General features: G+C 36.6%; 1 protein-coding gene across 11 annotated transcripts in view; it reads left to right on the top strand.

Annotated features, from left to right (window-relative positions):
* FKTN (fukutin) overlaps positions 1-26,365 on the top strand; it is a 66,507-nt gene that overhangs the window by 10,899 nt on the left and 29,243 nt on the right. For 8 of the 11 annotated variants that reach the window (XR_011506305.1, XM_014834483.3, XM_044779095.2 and 5 more), the window contains 3 exons: positions 253-439; positions 6,044-6,103; positions 10,831-11,034. Coding sequence is in view for 10 of the 11 variants with exons in the window: in XM_044779095.2 (XP_044635030.1) it covers positions 253-439; positions 6,044-6,103; positions 10,831-11,034 (451 nt within the window). In the remaining variant the exon portion in view is untranslated. The remainder of the gene's footprint in view (positions 1-252; positions 440-6,043; positions 6,104-10,830; positions 11,035-26,365) is intronic. The other 3 variants (XM_070519094.1, XM_070519093.1, XM_070519092.1) reach the window with 1 other exon arrangement.

The raw sequence follows: 26,365 nt of genomic DNA, 5'->3' as shown, positions 1-26,365 counted from the left end.
AGTCTCTGTTGGTCAGTTTTTATTCATATCCCATTTATGTTTCAGTTTTTTGCAAGTGTGAAGAATGCCGTGATAAGTTTTTGTTCTTCCGTCTTTGGTCTCATACCTGATCATCTCTTTACAAAGGAAGATGGCCAGATCAAAGAATGCTCTCTAGAGCTTTCGATAACTTTTTCTTTGCTCTGTTGTTGGTTATTAGAGGTGAAAAATTAAAAATAAGTTTTGTCTCTAGAAATACCTTTTTGTTCACAGCAAACAAGATTATCTGCGCATCCAAAAAGATGAAACCAACTGGGGTACTTTCACAAGGCAACCACGTGAGCACCGCAGACTAATGAGTAGAATCAATAAGAACGTGATTTTGGCGCTTTTAACTTTGACAAGTTCTGCGTTTTTGCTGTTTCAGTTGTACTACTACAAGCACTATTTATCAGCAAAGGTAATTCTTTTTCTCCTTTCTTACCATTGGGCTTCATTTTAACTGTATATTTTCCTAGCATACTTCCCTTTTGCAGTACGTAAAATTAATCACAGTTTTTCAGATCCTTCCAGAAATATTTCTTACTGAGATTCTATTTTTATGGATTGTGGCAAACAATTCAAAATTGCAGTTAAATGTTATTATAATACACTACATGTCAAAGTTGCCAAGTTTCAGTGATGTTTCATCTATTGAAATTTTCTCATATAGTTATGTAAAAATTATTTTTCAAAAGAATCAATGATAAATCATTTTGATAAAATGTCAAAATTAGTTTAGTATGATCTTTTACATTTTAATTTACTATCTATCAGGAAAGCGTAATGGTATAACTTACCTTTATTATGAATCTATAGGCATAAAGATGCAGAGACAGTGGTTTGGAAACTAATAGCTCCTGAAGATCAACACAGAATATACTTCTGTGGTCCAGATAAATTCTGAATTTGAGGAAGCATTGCTGAGTTGTGAAAAGTTGCCAAACACTCCCACTGGGGTTTATTGTAATAATGACTGCCATTATTGAGAACTGTGCTAGATGCTTTCCATGCTTGATTTAACCCTAAAAACAACCCTGGGAAAAAAAATAGATGTTTTTTGTTTTTATTTTTAATCTCCACTTGATGGTTGAAAGTAATCTTCAGAAATAGTTACTTCCCTCTCCCTCCGACTAAAGGGGAGGATGCTTCCTTGCCCTAGTTGGGCTTGACCACAAACAAGACTTATTTTGGCTGGTGGAATGTTATAGATGTATGCTGAGACTTCAAATGGGCTCTTATAATTTGACTGCCGTTTTGTGCTCCCCTCACTTGCTAGGAGAAGAATGTGCCCTGGTTTCTTCTGGGTTCTGGCTGCCCTGAGTGAGATATATGGAGCACACCACAGCAGAGCTGCCCAGCTGACTCACAGATCTGTGAGGGAGAAAATAAATGCTTAAAGCCTGTAAGATTAGCAGAGGCTTATTACGCAGCATTGTTACATGGGGTTTCTAGACCTCATTTTACAGACAAGAAAACCGGAACTCTCACAGAGATGTTAGATAACTTACCCACATCAGCCACTTTGTAACACGCAGAGCTGACGGTTGTACCTAGCTCCATTCCTTCCAGGCTATATTATTTTTAAAATAATTGACAAGTACCGAGGCTACCAGATATCTTGGCTGTTTATCCAGTGAAGGTCTTTGTATGGCCTCTTCAATCCTTTTCTGATTATTTTCTTGGGATTAAGTCCTCGAGTGGAATTTCTGGGTCTAATATGCACATTTTAGATTTTGTTACATATTGCAGAGTTACCTTTCATAGGTATAAGTAGTGTGCCTGATTTCCTATACCCTTTCCAAGGATGGGAATAAGCGTAACAGTAGTAGCCATAGTAATGGCATCTGTATCAGTTAGAGCTGCTTTTGACTGACTGACAGTAGCTCAAACAGAGGGTTATTTGTCTCTTACACCTTTAAGTCCAGAGCCTCTAAAATTTCCTTGACATTTTCCCTGTGTTACAATCAAGGCTGGGAGAAGAAATAGTGCATTCTAGCAGGCTTCTACTTCTGTGACATTAGCCAGCAGATTCCTATCTGTAAGCGAGTCTGGGAAGGCAAAGTTTTACTGTTAGTGTTGTTGTTATTTAGCTTTTCCAGCCTCTATAATAGAGACTGGAAAGGAGAAGGGGTTTGGGAGTGGTTGTTGGGTCAACTTACCTAGTGTCTGCCGGAGCTAACATTTTTTCATGTGCTTGTAGACTAAGCATTTTATATACGTTTAATTCTAATAACAATAAATTGAGTCGATCCTGTTGTCCCCATTTTCCTAGAGAAAAAACTGAGGTTTGGAGAGATTTATTAATTTGTCCAATGTCACACAATTATTAAGAGGGGAGGTAGAATTTAAGCCTGGGGAGTCTGTCCCAAAAACTGTTCTTTATATGTTTAGTTTTTTTGATGTTCAAATGCTGAAAGATAAAAAACTCCATTAGAGGTCATTTCTTTGATTGCTGGTGGGGTTAAACATCTTTCTATATGGTTATTGGTTCTTTTTATTTCTTTTTTATTCTTACTTCTTTTTGTTCCTATCCACATATTTTTTCTGGTGGTGTTGTCTTTTTCTGTAGCTGCTCTTCATAGTTTTAAGGATCTTTGTCTTTATCATGTATATTTCAAATAATTTTCCTAGTTTGTTAATTTTCTTTTAACTTTATATTCGTGATGTACCCCCTTCATACGTTAGTATTTGATATCCAGGTAGATAGATGTCAAGATCTTTCTTCCTTTGGGCATCTGGTTTTTATGTCATAAGTAACCCAAGAATGTGGAAGTATTCACCCATATTTTCATCAAATATTATTTTATGTTTAGATTTTTTAACTAAATAGAATTATTTTAGTATGATGTATGAGTAAGGTATCTAACTTGCAGTTTTCCCCAAATGGTTAACCAGTTGTTCCAATATCACTTACTGAATTCCCCCATTAATTTAAAAATCCTTTCTTAATTATATGTATTCCTATAAATAACTGCTATCTTGATCCTTTTCCCGGGATGCAATGTAGCTTAGTTGTTAAGAGCACAAACCCCATCCTAGGATTAAACCTCTTCTGTACTGTTTATTAGCTGTGGGGTCTTGGGTAAATTACTTAACTTCTAAATGCCTCTGTTCCCCCATATACAAAATGCAGACATAACAGTACTGTCTTCTAGACTCGTGAAGCTTAAATGAATTAATATACATAAAGCATTGGGAATAATGCACCTCCCACAGAAAGAGATCAGTAAATATGAGCTATGATTTTTATTATTCAATTTTATGATCAAAAGTAGTATCTGTTATGTTGAGTCCATAGCATAGAAACTGCCTTAGTAATAAGTGCCATATTCATTAAACAAAAAAGAATATTTTGAAGAGAATAAAGCATAAAATAAAGTTCAGTTAACCTTATATACTACTAAATTTGTGAAGTTTGCAGTATCTGTAATAGAGTTCTTGTTTTCTGTTTACTATTAATGAATAATGGGTAGAAATTATGACATCTCAGTTCTAAAATACCAAAGGTTATTTCTATTTTATTGAAAAATATGGAAATTATGTTAAACTACTCCTAGCCAAGTAATTTTACGTTCTAAAAAATGGAATTTATAAATTTATGTATTAATTCAAAAACTTTTATTTAAAAGTGACTATTTGTTGAACTTTTGCCAAGGTCATAGAAACAGTGAGAAACGGTTTCTTCTCCTCATATATTTATAGAGGACAGATGCTGATGGAAGTGTAGATGCTTCCTGTATGTTATTAGCATGAAGATAAGATACTATCTGTAAGGAGTACAAGTAATTTCTCTATGTCAACAGGAAAAAAAATGCTTTATTTAAAAATAATAAGGGTAGTTAAACTAATAGATGCTGAAGTACCTACCAACTTTTACAATGTTTTCAGTTTTGTTGAGGAGAATGTTTAAACTTTTGGCTTTTTGTTAAACTTCAGGATCTCACTTATACATAGGGTTTGAACTCAAACTTCAGGGAAGTAGAGATGCATCCTCAGTATTCTAATACAGTTTCTCCTGACGTAGGAAGAGAACCCAAATTTTGTAAACTTTGTTTACTGATTGTATCTAAATTACATTTCTCATGTGTTCAGTGAACAACATTTTGTGGAATATTCTTAAATAAAGAAAATTCACACAAATAAAAATGATTTCTAGTTCAATTAAATTTGTTTGATTTGTTAGCAGAAGAGTACAGAATAGTAGCCTTGATCAGTACTAAATTATAAGTCAGCATCATCGACATAAAACCATAATTCTAGATCCTCCTTGAACTTCAAGGTGATTTAGAAAGACACTTGAGATTATGTGTTAGAGCTAGGGCAAGAATGAAAAATTAGTTTTATCTTTGGTCCCAACCCACACCTAGTAGCAGTAAATGCCTGCAGTGGTAAATGTTGGGAAGGACTACAAAGCTTTTCAGCCTCTTCAGGAGAAAGTGTTCCAATATCTGTCATTGGTCAGGGAAGAAGAGATTTGCTGTCTTGGAGTTTAGGAGGCCTGCTTCTATACGTTTCTCAGGCCTCATCACAATTGCTTTTGGCCCAGCTGGTTAGACAAGTTTAGTCTTTCTCTGAGCCCTTAAATGAGGTCTGAGTAATCTAGTTTTCTGTAGCACTGAAGATAAGGAACCAATATTTTATATGTATTAGGTCTGCTCAAATTCCATAGATGGGTAGAGTTGACTCTTCAGATTCCCAGATGGCCAACAAGGTCTTTGAAATACAAACTCTTGTAATGTGGTGGCCTTGAGAGCATTTTCTGTGAGTTCCAACTTTCAAGTAATTGGCTTGCAGCTCACACCACAAAGGAAAGGACATGTCTCCAGGACCCTCAAGGGGATGTTCATTTGTTCATTGTTTCTTACTGTACCTAACAGGATAGTGTGAGTATAATTCTGTATGCCCATTCAATCTGTATTTATTTGCAGGAATACAGAGATAAATAGAACACAGGTTCTACTCTCAGGGAACTCATACTTCGACAGAAGTGGCAACAGCAGTAGTTCTTGAGTTTGGTGCCTAGATAATCCCGAGTTTGAATCCTCATTCAGTTGTTTGGCTTGTAGCAAGTCATTTAACTTCTTTGAGCCTCAGTTTCTTTAAGTGGGGCTAATAGCAACTTTGCGGGTTGAGAGAACGTATGTAATACATCTAACTTAGTGTCTGATGGTAGATGCCCAGAAAATGGTAGTTATTAATAGCTTACATTTTCTACTGTTCTTAAGGTTTACATTAGAGTTTGATAAATAAAGTCATATTCAATTATAATGTTCTTATGAACTTATAAAATACTTTGAAAGCAACAGGAGAAAGAATGTCTGAAGGTCTAGAGACAAGAGGAAGAATGTATTTTAGAACTTATCAGATGAAAACTAGTAATGCTTTCTTTCTTCTGATTCTCTAGACCTGAATACTTTTAAAAATATTATTTAAAAAAGCCTCAACATTTGAAATTATGATGTGTGTTAGGAAAAGTGTGGGCCCTGGAGCTGTCTGTGAAACAGAAATAATAATGCTTGCTTTGTAGGAGTGTCATGCGGGATAGAGGAGAATGCATAATTCATATGTGGAAATGTCAAACAGTACACTTAGGAGCTGCTCAATAAACATTATTATACTTTTTTATCACTTTTCCAAGGTCTACAAATATTATCTCAGTGTGTGGAGATAAGTCCAAGTTAGGGATATGGAGCTAAATGGATAAACCCTAATTCCAAAGAGATAGCAAGGAGTTAACTATTCACTGAGAGAAATTAATTAGTTCAGAGATGTTGACCATATATACCTTATTGTTCTGTAATTTAATTAACAATACTGCAGTCTGTCAACTGTTTTCCGTCTTGGGTTGTTGTATAATTGTAGAACTCTTAGCTCATGACCATATGAAAATAGGTATTTGGATAATGCTTTTTGGATAATGATGATGAGCCTGTTATATAGTTTGAATCTCACACTTACCCTAAATGTAATGTTGCATGCTTGGCTTTGAATTTACTAAAATGTTATTATGTTAACTTTCTAGAATGGAGCCGGTTTATCAAAATCCAAAGGAAGCCAAATTGGATTTGATAGCATACAGTGGGTATGTACAATAAGCAAGAAATTCCTCAATTGCAATGTTCGTTTAGTTCGTTTCTTTATTTACCTGCCAAGTCTTTGTTGAATGATGACAATGGCAATAGCTATGCTGGTGGGGAGTGGAGGCAGGTGGTAGAGGAGGAGCAGGCCCTGTGCCAAGTGCTGTGCATGCATTATCTCATTCTGTCCTTATGGAAGCTTTAAGTTAGTACACATCGTCATCCTCAGTTCACTTGGAACACGTAAGATTAGTTGGTGAATAAGTGTCTGAGTCCACATTTTAACTGTTTGCCCCCCAAACCTCAATCACTGAGCTATGATGCTTCCCTAAATGAGTAAATATGTGGATAAGAATTGCATTATGAATACGGGATAAAATAATGATTAGAAATAAAAATCTATTCAACACGTTTCTGTTATGAGATAAGGGAAACTAGCAATATATACAATATATCCCTGTTTTGGTTTAAAAATTGCAGCACCTGCACATTTATAAAATATTATTAAAAATGTTACCCTTTTCTAACTAAATTTAGAATGAAAAACAATGTTAGGTTAGTAATAAAAAATTGCATTTATCCTGTTAGTATACATTTTGCATATGACTGGATCCTTCTTGTAGTTGCCCTTCAATCTTTGGCTTCTGTTTAACCAGAGACACAAAAGGCTTTAGATTAGAAGTGGACTTTCAAGTCACCGAGCAGTGATAAAGTAGTGATAATTTTAGGTCACTGTTGACACCAATTGGATTTGAACTACTGTTTAAAAGGTAAAATCTGGGATATCCTATTATCGTGCTCCTCAACTATCAAGTCTAGAAGTATCAATGTGAACTTTTAATTTATTAAAAATAGCGGATTTTGGGGCTGGCCCCATGGCATAGTGGTTAAGTTTGGCGCGCTCTGCTTTGGTGGCCCAGGTTTGTGGGTTTGGATGCAGGGTGCAAAGCTAGCACCGCTTGTCAGCTGTGCTGTGGCAGCAACCCACATATACAGCAGAGGAAGACTGGTGCAGATATTAGCTCAGGGCTAATCTTCCTCAGCAAAAGAAAAGGAAGATGGGCAACAGATGTTAGCTCAGAGCTAATCTTCCTCAGCAAAAAAAATAGCAGATGTTTTGCCCTGTGAACTTAGGGTAGTCTGAGAGGAAAGAGAAGTGTGATACACTTGGAATTCATACTCCTCAGTCACAATTTAAAGACTCCAGCAGACTGAATAAAAAGGCACATTTTGTGTACTTCTCTCTAGCTCTGCTTTACCTCCAGCCCACTCTTAAGGAAAACATACACATAACACTTGGACCAGATTTATTGTCTTGTGTATGCAATAATTTGTTGAGATTTGAAATTCAGTATTTAACAGCTGGGAACTATACCTGTCTGAAAGTAATGGAGGTGCTCTATCATAAATTTCAACCTTCTAAAATGTGATGATACTGACATTAATAATGTAAACTTTTCAAATTTGCCATTTATTAAAAATCTTCATATGTGCACTGAAAGAGTATGTTCAGAAAAAGTTTTAAAACTGTAATAGCTTCAATGGGATAGTAGCCTTTACTTTGTCTGGCTTAACCAGCAACATTCTGACAACATCCCCCAAACCTTTAGTATATAAAGCAGTCAATGGGGGTACAATTTCACTGATACATTTTAAAATGGAATTTGTGTGTCATTTAAAGCTTAAAATAACAGAGAAAAGTAGAGCAGTCCCATCTTTTTCATCCAGGGAATGACCCTTGAGGTGGAAGAAAATAATGGATTTTTAAAAAAGGATTTAGGGGCCAGCCCAGTGGCACAGCAGTTAAGTTTGCATGTTCTGCTTCGGTAGCCCGGGCTTCACCAGTTCAGATTCCAGCTGCGGACCTATGCACTGCTTGTCAAGCCATGCTGTGGCAGGTGTCCCACATATAAAGTGGAGGAAGATGGGCATGGATGTTAGCTCAGGGCCAATCTGCCTCAGCAAAAAAGAGAAGGGGGGAGGATTGGCAGCAGATGTTAGCTCAGGGCTAATCTTCCTCAAAAAAAATTTTTTTTTAAATAAAAAAGGATTTACTTCCAGGGTAAATGAGCAAAAAATTAAAGAGCACCTTACTACATTCAGTGAATTCTCTTTGTTAAATACATTGTACAGTACTAAAAAATCATTCTTTATTATATTTGTAAAATCATGGGTAAGGGAGAAATACTAAAATACTTTGTTCTAATATTTTTGAAGGAATGAAAGGTGAAGTCTGATCAGTAAGTGAGATATGAACCCTGATAAAATCCAGAATGAGTTATTAAACAAGTGACTTGAGAACGCTTAGAAAAGAAAATGGTGATTATTAGGAACTAGGTTTCACAAAGAACAAGTCCTGCCGAGCCCTTTTAGGTTCTGATAAAATTGTAATACACTGGCAGATGAATAGGCTATTACAGTCTCAGCACATCCTGTTTGCAGCAAGACGTTTTTCTTTCTTATAAATGAAATGAATTACTGAAGGCCAGATGATAATAGCCGTGTTGATTTAGAATTAATTGGATTTAGAGTCAATTGGACAGCTATTTCCAAGGAGCATTGATAACAACTGGGAAGGCATATTGAGAAGGTGAGTTATAGAACCTCTCCTTGACCCTGCCCTAATCTGTATTTATATTAATAATTATAAAGAAGCCATAAATGTGTTCATCATGTTTGCATTTAACACCAAGTTGAAAGAGATTCATTCAACAAACATTTATTAAGCACCTTATATGTACTAGTGGCTGTCATCTCCTCTTTCTTCCAAGACCATTTCTTTCTCTTTTATCCTGCTAGGGTAAAGCAGAGAAAGCAGTAACCATGAAAGGAAAAAAATTTGTTAGACTATCAAAATTTAAAACTACTCATCAAAAGACAGCATTACGAAAATGAATAGACATGCCACAGACTAGAAAATATTTGCAAAACATGTACCTGATGAAAGACTGGTATCAAGGATAATCAAGAGTTCCTACAACTCAGTAATAGTTTTTTGTTCATACTCTATCAGATTGAGGAAGTATCCTCTTCCTGGTTTGCTGAGAGTTTTTAATCATGAATAGGTATTGAATTTTGTCAGATTTTTTCTGTATTGAAATTATCATAGATTTTTTCCCCCTTTATTCTGTTGATATGATGAATTTCGTTGATTGATTTTCAAATGCTACCTTTCATTCCTGGGATAAACCCTACTTGGTCATGATACTTTTTTTGGGTCGTCTTCTTTAGCCCCTGGAGTTGATTTTCTGGTATCTTGTTAGGGGGTTTGCATGTATGCTCATGAGGTGGGAGATCTGTAATGTTCTTTTTGGGTGATGTCTTTGTCAGATTTTGCGGTCAGGATTACACTGGTTTCATAAAATGAGTTAGGAAGGATTCCCTCCTGCTCAGTTTTCTGGAAGAGTTTTTGTAGAATTGGTCTTATTTCTTCCGTAAATCTTTGATAGAGTTCACCAATGAACCGTCTGAGTCTGGAGTTTTTGCTTGTTGTTTTGAGTCAGATATTTTGTTTTTAATAGCAAATTCAGTTTCGTTAATAGGTGTGGGGCACTTCAGATGTCCTGTTTCATGTTGTGGTAGTTTTGCTAATTGTATTTTTTAAGAAATGTGTCCATTTCATCTAAAGTTGTTGAATTTTTTGGCGTGAACTTGTTTATTCTAACTTTTTACTTAGCTGTCTCTCCCACTGAGAGATAATAAACCCCTCTAGAGCAGAGATTATGGTATTGGTGTTTGCATAATAGTCTACACTAAAACAAATGATGAGAGACTGATTCCTAGCTTTACGTCATTTTTTTCTATCCTTATAATTCTTGATATCCTTTTCTATTTATTTATTATCTTTTGTATGTTTTAATAAGTTTCTTCAGATTTTGTGAATAAAAGTTTATCTTTAGTTCCGTGAAGCACCTTTTTCATGGGCATACATCCCTTTGAAACCATAATTCCTTTCATTGAAGTGGGCTTTTAAGCAACGTATATATATATATATATATATATATATATATAATGTATGCCAGTTATTCTATTTATCTTTGCTACTCTTAGGTATTATTTACTGCTAAGTGTGATTTAGTCTGTTTCCATTCTAATTTTGAAATTTATTTTTTTCAGTAGAAGACTCTACTTATTATCCGGCAGATTTCTATTGAAAAATATTGCTATATTATTAGAAAATCAGACTATATATGGGAATGGTTAAGCAAGCAATGTATTTTAGTTTGAGTCTTTTGCTTAGAAAGATTGTTAAGCAGAATTACAAATATGAAGAAAAGTAGCATGTACAATTGATTTTTGGTTTTGAAAAGGTTGACATGATTGATTTTTAAAAGCTGACAGATCTGGTTTTTCCTCTCTCACTTTTGCTTGAAAAGATTTAGTTAATACCAGGAGAATAATTTGTAAGCCCAAAGTTTTCATCTTCGATACCACTTTCTCTACGAGGATTTTCTTTTTTGATGTACAGTTGATTAGTAGCTTACTGTTACTTTGTAATATGTTGCAAATATTTTTACTATAGCATATTTTACCTTGTGTTGTAAATATTTGTTCATCTTCTTGAGAGTGGGGACCATGTATTATTTGTTTATTTTGTATAGCACAATAATAAGGATGGTATCTATTGAGTAAACACCCCATATATTCTTACAAAATCAATGAATAGAATTTTAAGAGATAGATTGTTGTATTGGTTTAGTAGAATTAAGGGAATTTTTTTCCTCTCAAACAGCGTGCAGTTAAAAAATTTATTATGCTAACATCCAGTCAAAATGTACCTGTGTTCCTTATTGATCCTTTGATTCTGGAATTGATTAATAAAAACTTTGAACAAGTCAAAAATACTTCTCATGGCTCTGCTTCAGAATGCAAGTTTCTCTGTGTTCCAAGAGACTTTACTGCATTTGCGCTACAGTATCACCTGTGGAAGAATGAGGTAAGATGCGTTGCTTTCCGAAAATGGAATGTGGCTTTTACAAAATAGTATGGGATTAAACCAGTTTAAAATGTAAAGCATTTAAAAGTTTTCTTAAAGTGTTTTATAAATGGTATCAGGAATATTTTCAGTTATAAGTAACAGAACACAATTAATAATGGCTTAAGCAAATAGAGGATTTACTTTTCTTGGATGACAAGAGGTTAAAAGTTTGGTGGCTGTTGGTGTTAGTTCAGCTGCCCGCTGATGCCAGGGCTTTCATCACTGAAGTTCTTTCTTCATCTCCCTCATCATCACAAGGTAGCTGTCACAGCTTAAAGGTGTCATATCCATGTTCAGGGCGGGAAGATGAGAGGAAGGGATGATGACACTATCCATCCTTAGAAGGAAAAGTTCTCTCAGAAACTTCTGGTAAACTGCCTATAGTTCACCAGCCAGAACTGTATTCGTGTGTCTCCTTGTTGTGATGGAGGCTAAAGAGACAGGTATTTAGCACTTCTATCAGTGCAGGCTGGCAAGTAGGAGGGATTTGGTGATGAATGTTCAGTATCTGCCGCGTCAGGTATATGTGAGGTTGTCTCCCTAGTCTATCGCACTGTTCTTTGCACTTTGCAAGAGCACAGTACTGGTTTGATGCTCCATTGGAGTGCTTCTGAGGTGTGTCCAAAAGTCCAAACTGATATTTTCATCCTGCTTGATGGTTACAAGGCAGAAGTCAGACAGTAGCCAAAAAAGCCCATCTCTACTAAACAGGTCAAAATTTTGCTTACTTCTTTATTTGGAATACCTCTAACTTCTCAATTTCACTGTTTGTCATTCTGAGGAGTTATTCAACTAAGAGTAGGAAAATTAGCATCAGAATAAATGAAGTCACTAGTCAGCCCCCCATGATGGATAAGCACCAGTTCTGCAGTGGGATCTGTTTTCCTTGTGTTGATCCCTGCGGGGTGGGGCTTAACACTCCAGGGTGATGGTGTGGGCTGGGAAAGCGGTGTGAACTGCGCATTTCCTTGATTGCCCCAGACTCATACGCAGGGCCTCGAGAGAATAGGCTCTGACTTTTTTCTGGCCTGTGGTTCTTTAAGGCAGTGATGCCCGTGATGAAACAGATGCTGTGTATATCAAAGTGCAAGATTTTTGTTTGCTTACTTGTTTTTTCTTTCCTCCCAATTTTATATTTTGAAAATATTTAAACTTATGGAAAAGTTAGGACAGGATATTTTAAATTTAATTTTTATTTGTAATCAAAATAATATTAGTACTCAGTTTAAAAAGCCAGATAGAAATGAAACGCTCATAATGAAAAGGGCAGTATCTGCCTCCTCTCCCCATCCCTGTTCCCTCTCGTTCAGCCAACCACTTTCAACTCCCTCTACCCTGTTCATCTTCTCATTAATAAATTAAATGTTTATACTTTTAAAAATGTTTCGTATTTAGATTATGAATTATGAGAATTTAGCTCTTATGTGCCTTTTGGCTCATACATAAACACACGAGCTCGTGCACATGTGCACGCACACACACGCATTCTTCTCTCATCGTCATCCTAAAATGACTGTATCGTATTTTGTAGTTAAATCAGTGTTACCTTATTATGAGTAGATAGATAATCACACAGATGCCACCTAGTTTACACTGATAATATTCCTTTTCTTATACAACTCTTTTTTCTCCCTTTTTGTTCCCTAGTTTTCTGTGTATCTATCAATAATCTATCCATGAACTCTGCAACAAAAACATAGAACTCTCAGTGGGATCTAACACATCAGATAATCTCTTAGGTCCATTTTTTTCCTTGGAGACGTCCCTCCTAGAGCTCTTGGTCTTTCTGCCCTAATCCAGACTGATCTGCTGGGCAGATACTGCACTGTAACTCCCCTTCACAACATTTTAGGAATTCTCTTCTAAGAAAGGGTGTATGGGAGGTTGAAACCTTGCATATCTGAAAATCTTTCTTTTTACCTTGCACATTTGATATCTAATTTGGTGTATATAATGTTAGCTCCTGCTGTGTAACAAATCACCCTAAAATTTAGTGGTTGAAACAAAAGCCATTTATTTAGCTCGTGGTTCTGTGACTTGGCAGTTTGCTAGGATTCAGCCGGGCAGTTCTGGTCTCGGCTAAGCTCGCTTATGCAGCTGCCAGCCAGCTAGGCACTCTGCTTCTTCTGGATGACTGGCAGATGGGGCAGTGGAGGTGCCTGGGCTGTGTGTCTTTCATCATCCAGGCTAGTCCAGGCTAGTCCAAGAAAGCAAAAGCATGCAAGATCTCTTGACATTGTTAAAATATTAAGATTTCTTATTCATGAATATGATATTTTCAGGTATCCTTTGATATTCTTTAATAGGATATTCTAATTTTTCTTACAGATTTTGTGCATCTTTAGTAAGATTTATTTCTTGCTACCTTATAGTTTTGTGTGTGTATGTGGGGGGAGGGGGCGGGGGTTAATGTGGATATTTTTCCTCACCTGTTTCCAGTTCATTATTTTAGGTGAATGAGAATGCAATTGACTTTGGTATTTTGATCTTGTTTCCCAGCAACTGTATTGAACTCTGAACTCTTAAAATAAACTCTAATAGTTTCTCCTTCTCACTCCCCTCCCGTCCCATTTTCCCTCCCTCTTTCTTTTTCTCTCCCTCTTTCTCTTTCTTTGAGTGTAGAGCATTGTGTTCTCTGACAAAAAGACATTTTGGTCTCTTCCTTTCCAAGTCTAATACTTAATTTCTTCTTCTTGTCTTATTGATTTAGGTGGGACCCTCAGGGTACTATTGAATAAAAATGTTCTTTCTTTCTGATCTTTTTATTTCTTGGATGTTAGACTTCCAGAATTGATCCTTTCATCTTATCTTTGCTCTTTAATTTTTCATCTCTTTGTTTACTTTTAAACAAAACCTTTAACAATGCCATTGATTTTTTTCATATTTTTGCTTGAGCTTTTCATATGTTTATTTTCTAAAAGCTCTGCATACTTTGATTATTTCTTATAATAGCATTGTTGTTTCATGGATACAGTTTTATCTTTTTTACTCTGCAGATTTTAGAGTTTTGGTTTTTTAAAAAAGTTTTTTGCTCCATGCTACATTTTTTTTCTAAATCCCTTCTTTGTGGCTGCTTGTTTTTTGGTATGGTTGTTTGTTTTATTTTATTTGTCTGTTTTGCATGAGACAGATTTGCTACAATGCTTGTTGATCTTTGTCTGTTCATATTTAAGAATGAGGCACTGAAAACCAACTGGAAGCCTTTCATTATGCTCAGGCCCTCATTAATTGGTGGGTTTTACTCCAGGGTAATAAGAGTATGCAGCTTCTGTCACTGGAGAGACTCCTAAATGTCAGTATCTGTAGGTCATGCCTATCGGACTATTTGATTTCCTCATAGGAAAAGCCTACAGGTTTATAAACCTTTTTTACAAGGAGTATTTTATAATGCTCCTTTGTTTTCCCAAAATGAAGTTCCTAGAAATTATGACCTACCTGCGTACATAATCCCCCAAATCAATATAATGTCTTAACTATAATATAAAATAGAAATAAAAGGAAATGTATATTTCAGCGTGTAAATACTCAGGCATGACTGCCCTGGAAGACGTAATGAAGAAATTCAGGTCTTACACTTGTCAGTAGGACCGCTGAATGTGATAGCTTCAAACATAGACTCGTGTTATGAATGATGTTGTTAGTAATGTGGTTTTCAAAAATAGTGAACAAGTTTCCAGCAACAGAAAAATAAAACTGTCTCTCCTTTAACATGGCTATTGTATTCCTGGGAAATGGAGGCTTAGATAATTATAGACAAAGTTTTCACTATATGATTATCCGATAAAACATTGAAATTATGTAGAACACAGTAGATTTTTGTATTTTGGATTGTAGGATGTCTGATGTTCCTGGCCTAGGCCTTTAAATGCCAGTGTGTCCCCCTCAATCATTATGATAACCAAAAATATCTCCACAAATTTCTAAAATCTCTCTTGGGTACAGTACCACTTGCTTTGAGAACCAGTGCTTTAGAAGAAAGGGAATATGCCAAAATTGGCAGAACTGATATGATCACAGTCAGTGGGAGAAGCAGAGGGTCAGCAATACCCAGAAAAAGCACACAGGTTCATGTTTACCTTTTATACATAAGGCATCATACAGAGCGCTTGGGCAGTCCTCCCTAAACCTTTTCCCAGGACAGAGCAGATTACATCACTAGATCTAATTACTATAGACTTCATTTGTATGTGATTTTTCTTTATTAGTACCATTACCATAAAGTGAGCGAATCATGGCCAAGGCAGCGGGGAGTGGATTTGTGCAGTACAGCCTTGACCTAGGCCTTTACTCTGATCAGAGCAGCTCCTTTATTCTTGACTTTCTCTCTCTCACGATTGTTAGAAGGCAAGCCTTTTCATAGCTCTGCCTGTTTTGTCTGTCAGTTTTTGTCCTCTGCAACCCAAGGTCTGATTCCTCTTCAAGTTCTGGCTGGCCTTTTAAATTTTTCCTGGATTTACCAACTTAGAATGCTTTTCTTTCATCCTGTCTGGTGGATTCCTTCTGTGAATTAGCCACTCTCACCCTCAATCAGTACTTTCTACCTCTTAGGTATACCAGGAAAGTAAAGGAAAAGGGGAATCCTACAGTGGATAATTCTAACATAAGGAGAATCAAGGTGAAATTGTGTTAGCTAGGGTAAGCTACATTAGTTGCTGTTAAAAACAACCCTAAAATCTTATTGACTTACCACAAGAAAGGAGTAATTGTCTTTACACACAATCCAGGGTGGATTTTCTTGGTCAGGGATATTCCTGGATGACTTTCCTCGAAGTGGAGACCTAGGGTTATCGGCTGTTTCATTTGTGCGGCTTTCCCATCTTGGAGTTCTTTTCTTCCCTACATGTGAATGGAAGAGGCGAAGATGGCAGAACTTATGGGATATTGTAAAGCCAGGCCCAGAGGTGGTGTGTGATGCTTCCTTCCACATTCTTTTTTTTTTTTTTTTATTGAGTTAATGATAGGTTACAATCTTGTGAAATTTCAATTGTACATTAATGTTTGTCAGTCATGTTGTAGGTGCACCACTTCACCCTTTGAGCCCACCCCCCACCCCACCTTTCCCCTGGTATCCACTAAACAGTTCTTAGTCCATAATTTTAAATTCCTCATATGAGTGGAGTCATACGCAGATTATCTTTCTCTTGCTGGCTTATTTCACTTAACATAATTCCCTCAAGGTCCATCCATGTTATTGCAAATGGAATTATTTTGTTCTGTTTTACAGCTGAGTAGTATTCCATTGTATATATGTACCACATCTTCTTTATCCATTCGTCTGTTGCTGGACACTTAGGTTGCTTCCACGTCTTGGCTATTGTAAACAGTGCTGCAATAAACATTGGGGTGCATAGGACTTTTGGGATTGCTGACTTCAAGCTCTTTGGATAAATACCCAATAGTGGGATGGCTGGATCGTATGGTAGTTCTGTTTTTAATTTTTTGAGGAATCTCCATACTGTTTTCCATAGTGGCTGCACCAGTTTGCATTCCCACCAGCAGTGTATGAGGGTTCCTTTTTCTCTGCAACCTCTCGAACATTTGTTACTATTAATTTTAGATATTTTTGCCATTCTAATGGGTGTAAGGTGATATCTTAGTGTAGTTTTGATTTGCATTTCCCTGATGATCAGCGATGATGAGCATCTTTTCATGTGCCTATTGGCCATCAGTATATCTTCTTTGGAGAAATGTCTGTTCATGTCTCCAGCCCATTTTTTGATTGGGCTGTTTGATGTTTTGTTGTTGAGTTGCGAGAGTTCTTTATATATTATGGATCTTAAGCCTTTGTCAGACATATGACTTGCAAATATTTTTTCCCAGTTAGTGGGTTGTTTTTTTGTTTCAGTCCTGTTTTCATTTGCCTTGAAGAAGCTCTTTAGTCTGATGAAGTCCCATTTGTTTATTCTTTCTATTGTTTCCCTTCTCTGAGAAGGCATGGTGTCCAAAAAGATCCTTTTAATACTGATGTCAAAGAGTGTACTGCCTACGTTTTCTTCCAGAAGCCTTATGGTTTCAGGTCTCACCTTTAGGTCTTTGATCCATTTTGAGTTTATTTTGGTGAATGGTGAAAAAGAATGGTCAATTTTCATTCTTTTACATGTGGCTTTCCAGTTTTCCCAGCACCATTTGTTGAAAAGACTTTCTTTTCTCCATTGTATGCCCTCAGCTCTTTTGTCGAAGATAAGCTGTCCGTAGATGTGTGGTTTTATTTCTGGGCTTTCAATTCTGTTCCATTGATCTGTGCACCTGTTTTTGTACCAGTACCATGCTGTTTTGATTACTGTAGCTTTGTAGTATGTTTTGAAGTCAGGGATTGTATGCCTCCCGTTTTGTTCTTTTTTCTCAGGATTGCTTTAGCAATTCGGGGTCTTTTGTTGCCCCATATGAATTTTAGGATTCTTTGTTCTAAGTCTGTAAAGAATGTCATTGGGATTCTGATTGGGATGGCGTTGAATCTGTAGATTGCTTTAGGTAGAATGGACATTTTAACTATGTGTATTCTTCCAATCCATGTACATGGAATGTCTTTCCATCTCCTTATGTCGTCATCCAGTTCTCTCAGAGAGGCCTTGTAATTTTCATTATATCGGTCCTTCACTTCCTTAGTTAAATTTACCCCAAGGTATTTTATTCTTTTTGTTGCGATTGTGAATGGTATTGTGTTCTTGAGTTCTTTTTCTGTTGTTTCATTACTGGAGTATAGAAATGCTACTGATTTATGCAAATTTCTTTTATACCCTGCAACTTTGCTGTAGTTGTTGATTACTTCTAACAGTTTTCCAATGGATTCTTGGGGGTTTTCTATATATAAGATCATGTCGTCTGCAAACAGCGAGAGTTTCACTTCTTCCCTCCCTATTTGGATTCCTTTTATTCCTTTTTCTTGCCTGATTGCTCTGGCCAGGACCTCCAGTACTATGTTAAATAAGAGTGGTGATAGAGGGCATCCTTGTCTCATTCCTGTTTTCAGGGGGATGGCGTTCAGTTTTTGCCCATTGAGTATGATGTTGGCTATGGGTTTGTCATATATGGCCTTTATTATGTTGAGGTAGTTTCCTTCTATGCCCATTTTGTTCAGAGTTTTTATCATAAATGGCTGTTGGATCTTGTCAAATGCCTTCTCTGCATCTATTGAGATGATCATGTGGTTTTTATTCCTCAGTTTGTAGATGTGCTGTATCACGTTGATTGATTTGCGGATGTTGAACCATCCCTGTGTCCCTGGTATGAATCCCACCTGATCATGATGTATGATTCTTTTGATGAATTGCTGAATTCTGGTTGCCAAGATTTTGTTTAGAATTTTTGCATCTCTGTTCATCAGTGATATTGGCCTGTAGTTCTCTTTTTTGATTGTGTCCTTGTCAGCTTTTGGTATCAGCGTGATGTTGGCCTCATAGAATGTGTTAGGAAGTGTTCCATCTTCCCTAATTTTTTGGAACAGCTTGGAAAGGATAGGTATTAAATCCTCTCTGAAAGTTTGGTAGAATTCCCCAGGAAAGCCATCTGGTCCTGGGGTTTTATTCTTTGGGATGTTTTTGATTGCTGTTTCAATCTCTTTCCTTGTGATTGGTCTGTTCAAATTGTCTGCCTCTTCTTGAGTGAGCTTTGGGAGATTGTAGGAGTCCACGAATTTATCCATTTCCTCTAGGTTATCCATTCTGTTGGCATATAGTTTTTTGTAGTATTCTCTTGTAATCTGTTGTATTTCTGCAGAGTCTGTTGTTATTTCTCCTCGCTCATTTCTGATTTTATTTATTTGAGCTTTCTCCCTTTTTTTCTTTGTAAGTCTGGCTAGTGGTTTGTCAATTTTATTTATCTTCTCAAAAAACCAGCTCTTTGTCTCATTGATCCTTTCTACTGCCTTTTTCATTTCAATAGTATTTATTTCTGCTGTGATTTTTATTATTTCTCTCCTTCTGCTGACTTTGGGCTTCATTTGTTCTTTTTTCTCTAGTTTAGTTAGGTGTGCTTTAAGGTTGCTTATTTGGGATTTTTCTTGTTTGTTAAGATGTGCCTGTATTGCGATGAATTTTCCTCTTAATACAGCTTTTGCTGCATCCCATATGAGTTGGTGTGGCATGCTATCATTTTCATTTGTTTCCAGGTATTTTTTTATGTCTTCTTTAATTTCTTCAATGATCCATTGCTTGTTCAGTAGCGTGTTGTTTAGTCTCCACATCTTTGTGCCTTTCTCAGTTTTTTTCTTGTAATTAATTTCTAGCCTTATAGCACTATGATCTGAGAAGATGCTTGTTATTATTTCAATTTTTTTTAAATTTGTAGAGGCTTGCCTTGTTTCCCAACATATGGTCTATCCTAGAGAATGTTCCATGTGCACTTGAGAAGAATGTGTATTCAGCTCTTTCAGGGTGAAGTGATCTATATATGTCTATTAAGTCCAATTGTTTTAGTTTTTCATTTAGCTCCACTATTTCCTTGTTGATGTTCTGTCTGGATGATCTGTCAATTGATGTGAGTGGGGTGTTGAGGTCCCCTACTATTATTGTGTTGTTTTTAACATCTTCCTTTAGGTCTGTTAATAGTTGCTTTATGAATCTTGGTGTTCCTGTGTTGGGTGCATAGATATTTATAAGCGTTATTTCTTCTTGATGAAGTGTCCCTTTGATCATTATATATTGTCCCTCTGTGTCTCTCTTTACCTGTCTTATTTTGAAATCCACTTGGTCTGATAGAAGAATTGCAACACCTGCCTTTTTTTCCTTGCTATTAGCTTGAAGTATTGTCCTCCACCCCTTCACCCTGAGCCTGTGTTTGTCCTTAGGGCTGAGGTGTGTTTCCTGGAGGCAACAAATTGTTGGATCATGTTCTTTAATCCATTTTGCCACTCTGTGTCTTTTTATTGGAGAGTTCAATCCGTTCACATTGAGAGTGATTATTGATGCATGTGGACTTAATGCTGTCAATCTGTCGCTCATTATCTTGTTTTCCTGCGTTTCTTTTCCTGTGTGCTTTAGACTACCCATTTAATACTGCAATTTCTTATGCTGGGTTTCTTAGATTTTTCCTTATTTATGATTTGTGACTGTTCTGTACTTTATTTTAGTGTCTACCTTGAAGTTTGTATTTAGAATCTCGTGTATAAGATAGTCTATTCTCTGGTGGTCTCTTACTTACTTGACCAATACTGATTTAGACCCTTTGCTCTTCCCCTCCTAAATAATTATTTTCATTTTTTATTCCAACTTTTCTTATTAATTGGTAGTTAGAGTGATAAGATCGTCCTTGCTTTGGTAGTTTCCTTACCTTTACCCTAATGCTATAATTGAATATTTGCTATCCTGTTCTGGTTCTATCCATCGGTCTCCCTAGTCTGTGGATTGTGTCCCCTTTCTCCCTTTTTTCTTTTTTCAGGTATGAGAGCCTTCTTGAGGATTTCTTGTAATGGAGGGCTTTTAGTTACAAATTCCCTTAACTTTTGTTTGTCTGGAAAAGATTTAATTTCCCCCTCATATCTGAAGGAAATTCTTGCTGGATAGAGTATTCTTGGCTGAAGATTTTTATCCTTTAAAGCTTTGAATATGTCACTCCATTCTCTCCTAGCTTGTAGGGTTTCTGTAGAGAAATCCGCTGACAGTCTGATAGGGGCTCCTTTATAGGTTATTCTTTCCTTATCATTCCTATTTGCCAACTTTACTATTATGTGCCTTGCGGTGGGTCTTTTTACATTGACAAATCTAGGAGATCTAAAACCCTCCTCTACACACATTTCTCCGTTGATCCCTAGATTTGGGAAGTTCTCTTCAATAATTTCGTTAAGCACACTTTCTGCTCCATTTTCCTTTTCCACATTCTCGGGAATTCCTATGATCCTTATGTTCTTACTCCTCATTGAATCCATTCTCTCTCGGAGATTTTCCTCATTTTTTTTAATTCTTAGTTCTCTTTCTTCCTCTGTCTGGCGCCATTCAGCCTGTCTGTCCTCGATTATGCTGATTTGCTCCTCTAGGTTGTCTACACGGGCATTCAGGGAATCCGTATTCTGTTTTGTCTGGTCCATTGTGTTTTTCATCTCAAGTAATTCTGTTTGATTCTTCTTTATGATTTCAATCTCTTTTGTGAAGTAACTCCAGAACTCGGCTTGTTTCTCTATCTTTCTCTCTACCTCATTGAGTTTTTTGATTATAGATGCTCTGAATTCATTATCACTTAGTTTACCTAATTCCAAGTCCTCAGGACTTAATTCTGTGTTTTTATTGTTTTCCTTCTGGTCTGGGGCTTTTATAAATTGCTGGATGGTAGAGGAGTGGTTTTTTCTCATGGTGGTAGAATTCAGTTGCAGTTACAGCCTGTCGCCACTAGATGGGGGTTGAGAGCCGCGTGTTATGAGCTCTCCGCCTTGGGGCAAGACAGCTGCGCCCACTGGCTTTGCCGGGGGCGAGGGGCTGTTACTCACACGCACCAGTCTGGGTTCAGATCATTTCTGTTCTCTGGTCTCCCAAGGCCCTTGATTTATGGGGTCCCCGCAGACGGAAGCTTTCCCCCGTCAGCGGGTCTCCACTGAATCAGTGGCAGGAGTCCTGGATGATCCCCCGGTCACATGGCCCCTCCCCTGCTCCTACCCGACCCGCGCGGCAGCGATCGCAGACTCTAGGGGAGGGAGCGATGTTCTCTCCTACCGTTCCAGTGCCTCCGAGGCTGTAAGCAAGGTTTATGATCTCCGCCTTCTTGGTATTGTAGGTCTCTAATGAGCTGGCATTATGTTTATCCTCTGAAATTAAGTTCTTCCAATGTTTTGTTATATTTTGGAGGGGAGAGAATCCCGGGTCAGCTCACCCCGCCATTTTGCTCCGCCGCCTTCTCCCTTCCACATTCTTTTGACCAGAACACAATTGAACGCTATATCCAGAAAGGAGAAGACAGTTATTATTGGTACTAGTTAGCATTCTCTACCAGAATTATCCTGTTTCTCTCATTTAACAACATAAGCAACAACAAATATCTCTTGAACACCGGCTTGGTGTCACTCTGTTGATTCTTATGGTTGAGAAACTTGCAGTCTATTAGTGGAGTTTAAACAAACGATTAAAAAACAGTACAATCAATACTATGATAGATGATTGTGTTACGAGAGCATAGACGAAGATACACCTGATCCAAATGACAACATTCAGTGTGATGTGAATAAAAAGCACCTTTGAAAAATGTTCATGAATGCTATGCTGTTAAGATAAACTTCCAGACGTAGTTCCATCATTTAATAACTTTCATGTCTAGTATTACCACTTAGAGCTTTATTTTCCATAACTGTAGGCTAGGCATAATAATATCTTCCTTGCTGACCTCACATAGTTTCTGTGGGCAGCAGATGAGATAATGAATGTGAATGAGCTTTGTACACATTATATAAATATAGACTAGAGAGGTAATGTGGAAAGAACCTAGGATTTGATTGGATAAGACCTAAATGCTGGCAGTGGCTTTGCCTCTTATTAATTTTGTTTCTTTAGACTTCTGTGAGTCTGTTTCGTTATCTATAATACCTGTGCTGCTTCTTTTATAAGATAGAGGTCATATGTAAATGCAATAATATTTGTAAAAGTTCTTGGAAATTGTGAATTCTTATTAAAATATAAGGCGTTCTTAACAATTAATACTGTTTAATCATCTGTAGTACTCTTCTTTTGAGTTTAGGACTAAAACTCTACCATATGGATTAATCTTGTTATAAGATTTACCCTGTAACTAATGATGTTGGAAAAATGCACTTTTTTTTATCGTATGTCTCAGTTCCTTTTCTTTTCTTTTTTATTGTGGTAACATTGGTTTATCACCATACACCTGTGCCTGATTACCCCTTTCACCCTCTGTTAACTACCAATCCCATCTCTGTCTCTATGTGATTATTGTTGTTCTTCTCTTCTGTAAGTGAGATCATACAGTATTTGACTTGCCCCCTCTGACTTATTTCACCTAGGATAGTATCCTCAAGGTCCATCCATGTTGTCACAAATGGCCGGATTTCATCGTTTCTTATGGCTGAGTAGTATTCCATTGTGTATATTACCACATCTTCTTTATCCATTTGTCCCTTAATGGGCACCTAGGTTCCTTCCAAGTCTTGGCTGTTGTGAATGAGGCTGCGATGAACATAGGGGTGCATGTGTCTTTAGGTATTCGTGTTTTCATGTTCTGTGGATAAGTACCCAGCAGTGGAATAGCTGGATTGTATGGTAATTCTATTGTTAATTTTTTGAGGAATCTCCATACTGTTTTCCATAGTCGTTGTACCAGTTTGCACTCCCACCAGCAGTGTATGAGAGTTCCCTTTTCTCCACCTTCTCTCCTACACTTGTTGTTTCCTGTCCTGTTAATGCTCCTGGACTCTTATTTTTTGGGAGGTTTTTGATTACTCTTTCCATCTCCTTATTGGTGATTGGTCTATTCAAATTCACTGTTTCTTCTTGATTCAGTTTTGGAAGGTTGTATGATTCTAAGAATTTATCCATTTCTTCTAAATTATCCAATTTGTTGGCATATAGCATTTTTTAGTATTCTCTTACAATCTTTTGTATTTCTGAGATGTCCATTATAATTCCTCCTTTTTCATTTCTGATTTTATTTATTTGAGCCTTCTCTGTTTTTTTCATGGTGAGATTAGCTAAAAGTTTGTCAATTTTGTTTATCTTTTCAAAGAACCAGCTCTTGGTTTCATTGATTTTTTTCTATTTTATTTTAGTCTCGTTTTCATTTATTTCTGCTCTGACTTTTATTAGTTCCTTCTACTGATTTTGGGCTTTGTTTGTTCTTCTTTTTCCAGTTCCTTTAGGTGCTCTCTTAGATTGCTTATTTGAGGTTTTTCTTGTTTGTTGAGGTAAGCCCGTATTGCTGTAAACTTCCATCTTAGAACCGCTTTTGCTGTATCCCATAAATATTGGCATGTTATATTTTCCTTTTCATTTGTCTCCAGATATTTTTTGATTTCTCCTTTGATTTCTTCATTGACCCAGTTGTTGCTCAGTAGCATTTTATTTAATCTCCACATTTTTGTGGCTTTTCTAATTTTCTTCCTGTAGTTGATTTCTAGTTTCATACTGTTGTGGTCAGAAAAGATGCTTGGTATTATTTCAGTCTTCTTAAATTTATTGAGACTTGTTTTGTGGCCTAATATGTGATCTGTCCTGGAGAATGTTCCATGTGCACTTGAAAAGAATGTGTATTCTGTGGGTTTTGGATGGAATATTCTGTATATATCTACTAAGTCCATCTGGTCTTATATGTTATTTAAGGCCAGTGTTTCCTTTTAGATCTGTTTGGGTGATCTATCCATTGGTGTAAGTGGAGTGTTAAAGTCCCCTACTATTATTGTGTTACTATCTATTCCTCCTTTTATGTCTGTTAATAGTTGCTTTATATATTTAGGTGATGCTGTGTTGGGTGCATAGATATTTACAAGTGTTATATCCTCTTGTTGGATTTTTCCCTTTATCATTATGTAGTGCCCTTCTTTGTCTCTTGTTACAGTTTTTGTTTTAAAGTCTATTTTGTCTGATATAAGTATTGCTACCTCAGCTTTCTTTTCTTTGCCATTTGAGTGGAGTATCTTTTTCCATCCCTTCACTTTCAGTTTGTGAATGTTTTTAGGTCTGAAGTATGTCTCTTGTATGCGGCATTTACATAGGTCTTGTTTTTTAATCCAGTCAGCCACCCTATGCCTTTTGATTGGAAGATTTAGTCTGTTGACATTGAAAGTAGCTATTGATAAGTATGTGCTTATTGCCATTTTGTTACTTTTTTTCCTGGATGTTTTAGTAGTTCTTCTATGTTACTTTCTTATTCTCTTGCTCTCTTCCCTTGTGATTTGATGGCTTTCTTTAGTATTATGTTTGGGTTCCTTCCTTTTAATTTTTTGTATATTTTAGGTTTCTGATTTGTGATTACCATGAGGTTCATATATGATAACCTACATATATAGCAATCTGTGTTATGTTGATGGTCTCTTTAGTTTGACCTCTTGCTAAAAGCTCTACTCTTTTACTCCCCTCCTCCCACATTTTATGTTTTTGATATCATATCTAACCTCTTTTTTTGTGTCTGTGTATCAGTTACCCTCTTATCATGGAAATAGATAATTTTATACTTTTGTCTTTTGACCTTCATATTATCTTTATAGGTGGTTAATCTGTTACCTTTATTGTATATTTGCCATTACCAGTTATATTGTTGCTTTTTTTTTTCTAAATGATTTTCTTATTCCTATTTGTGGTCTTCTCTTTCCCACATAAATAAGTCCCCTTAGCATTTCTTGTAAGACTGGTTTCTTGGTGATCAACTCCTTTAGTTTTTGCTTGTCTAGGAAACTCTTTATCTCTCCTTCCATTCTGAAAGATAACTTTGCCAGGTAGAGTATTCTTGCCTGTAGGTTTTTTCCTTTCGGCACTTTAAACATATTGTGCCACTCCCTTCTAGCCTGTAAAGTTTCTACTGAGAAGTCAGCTGATAACCTTATGGGGTTTCCTTTGTGTGTAACTTGTTGCCTTTCTCTTGCAGCTTTTAGGATTCTCTATCTTTAATTCTTGATCTTTTAATTATAATGTTTCTTGGTGTGGGCCTCTTTGGGTTTATCTTGTTTGGTGCCCTCTGTGCTTCCTGTACCTGGATGTCTGTTTTCTTCCTTAGGTTAGGAAAGTTTTCAGCTGTTATTTCTTCAAATAGATTCTCTGCCCATTTATCTCTCTCTTCTCCTTCTGGGACACTTATAACATGGATGTTAGTACACTTGATCTTGTCCCAGAGGTCCCTTAGACTGTTCTCATTTGTTCTAATTCTTGTTTCTTGTATCTGTTCAGCTTGGGTGATTTCCTCTAATCTTTTATCCAGCTCACTGATCTGTTCTTCTGTATCATCTACTCTGCTATTGAGTCCCTCTAGTGAATTTTTCATTTCCAGTATTGTATTCTTCATTTCTGATTGGTTATTTTTTATATTTTCCAATTCTTTGTTGAAGTTCTGAGTTCATCCATTCTTCTCTCAGATTCAGTGATCATCCTTGTGACTTTTTGTTTGAACTCTTTGTTGGGTAGATTGTTTATTTTTGTTTTATTTAGTTCTTTTTCTGAGATTTTGTCCTGTTCCCTCACTTGCAATATGTTCCTCTGTCTCCTCATTTGCCTCTTTCCCTGTGCTTATATCTATGTGTTAGGTGAGTCATCTACATCTTCTGATCTTGGAGAGGTGGCCTTATGTAAGAGATGCCTTATGAGCCCCAGCAGTGTGCTTCCCCCTCGTCAGCAGTTCCAAATGTTCCAGGAGTGTCCCCTGTGTGAGT

Source organism: Equus asinus, chromosome 10 (assembly GCF_041296235.1).
Source record: "Equus asinus isolate D_3611 breed Donkey chromosome 10, EquAss-T2T_v2, whole genome shotgun sequence".
Lineage (NCBI taxonomy): Eukaryota > Metazoa > Chordata > Mammalia > Perissodactyla > Equidae > Equus > Equus asinus.
The sequence above is the reverse complement of the archived record's forward strand: the minus strand, read 5'-3'. Positions and strand labels throughout refer to the sequence as shown.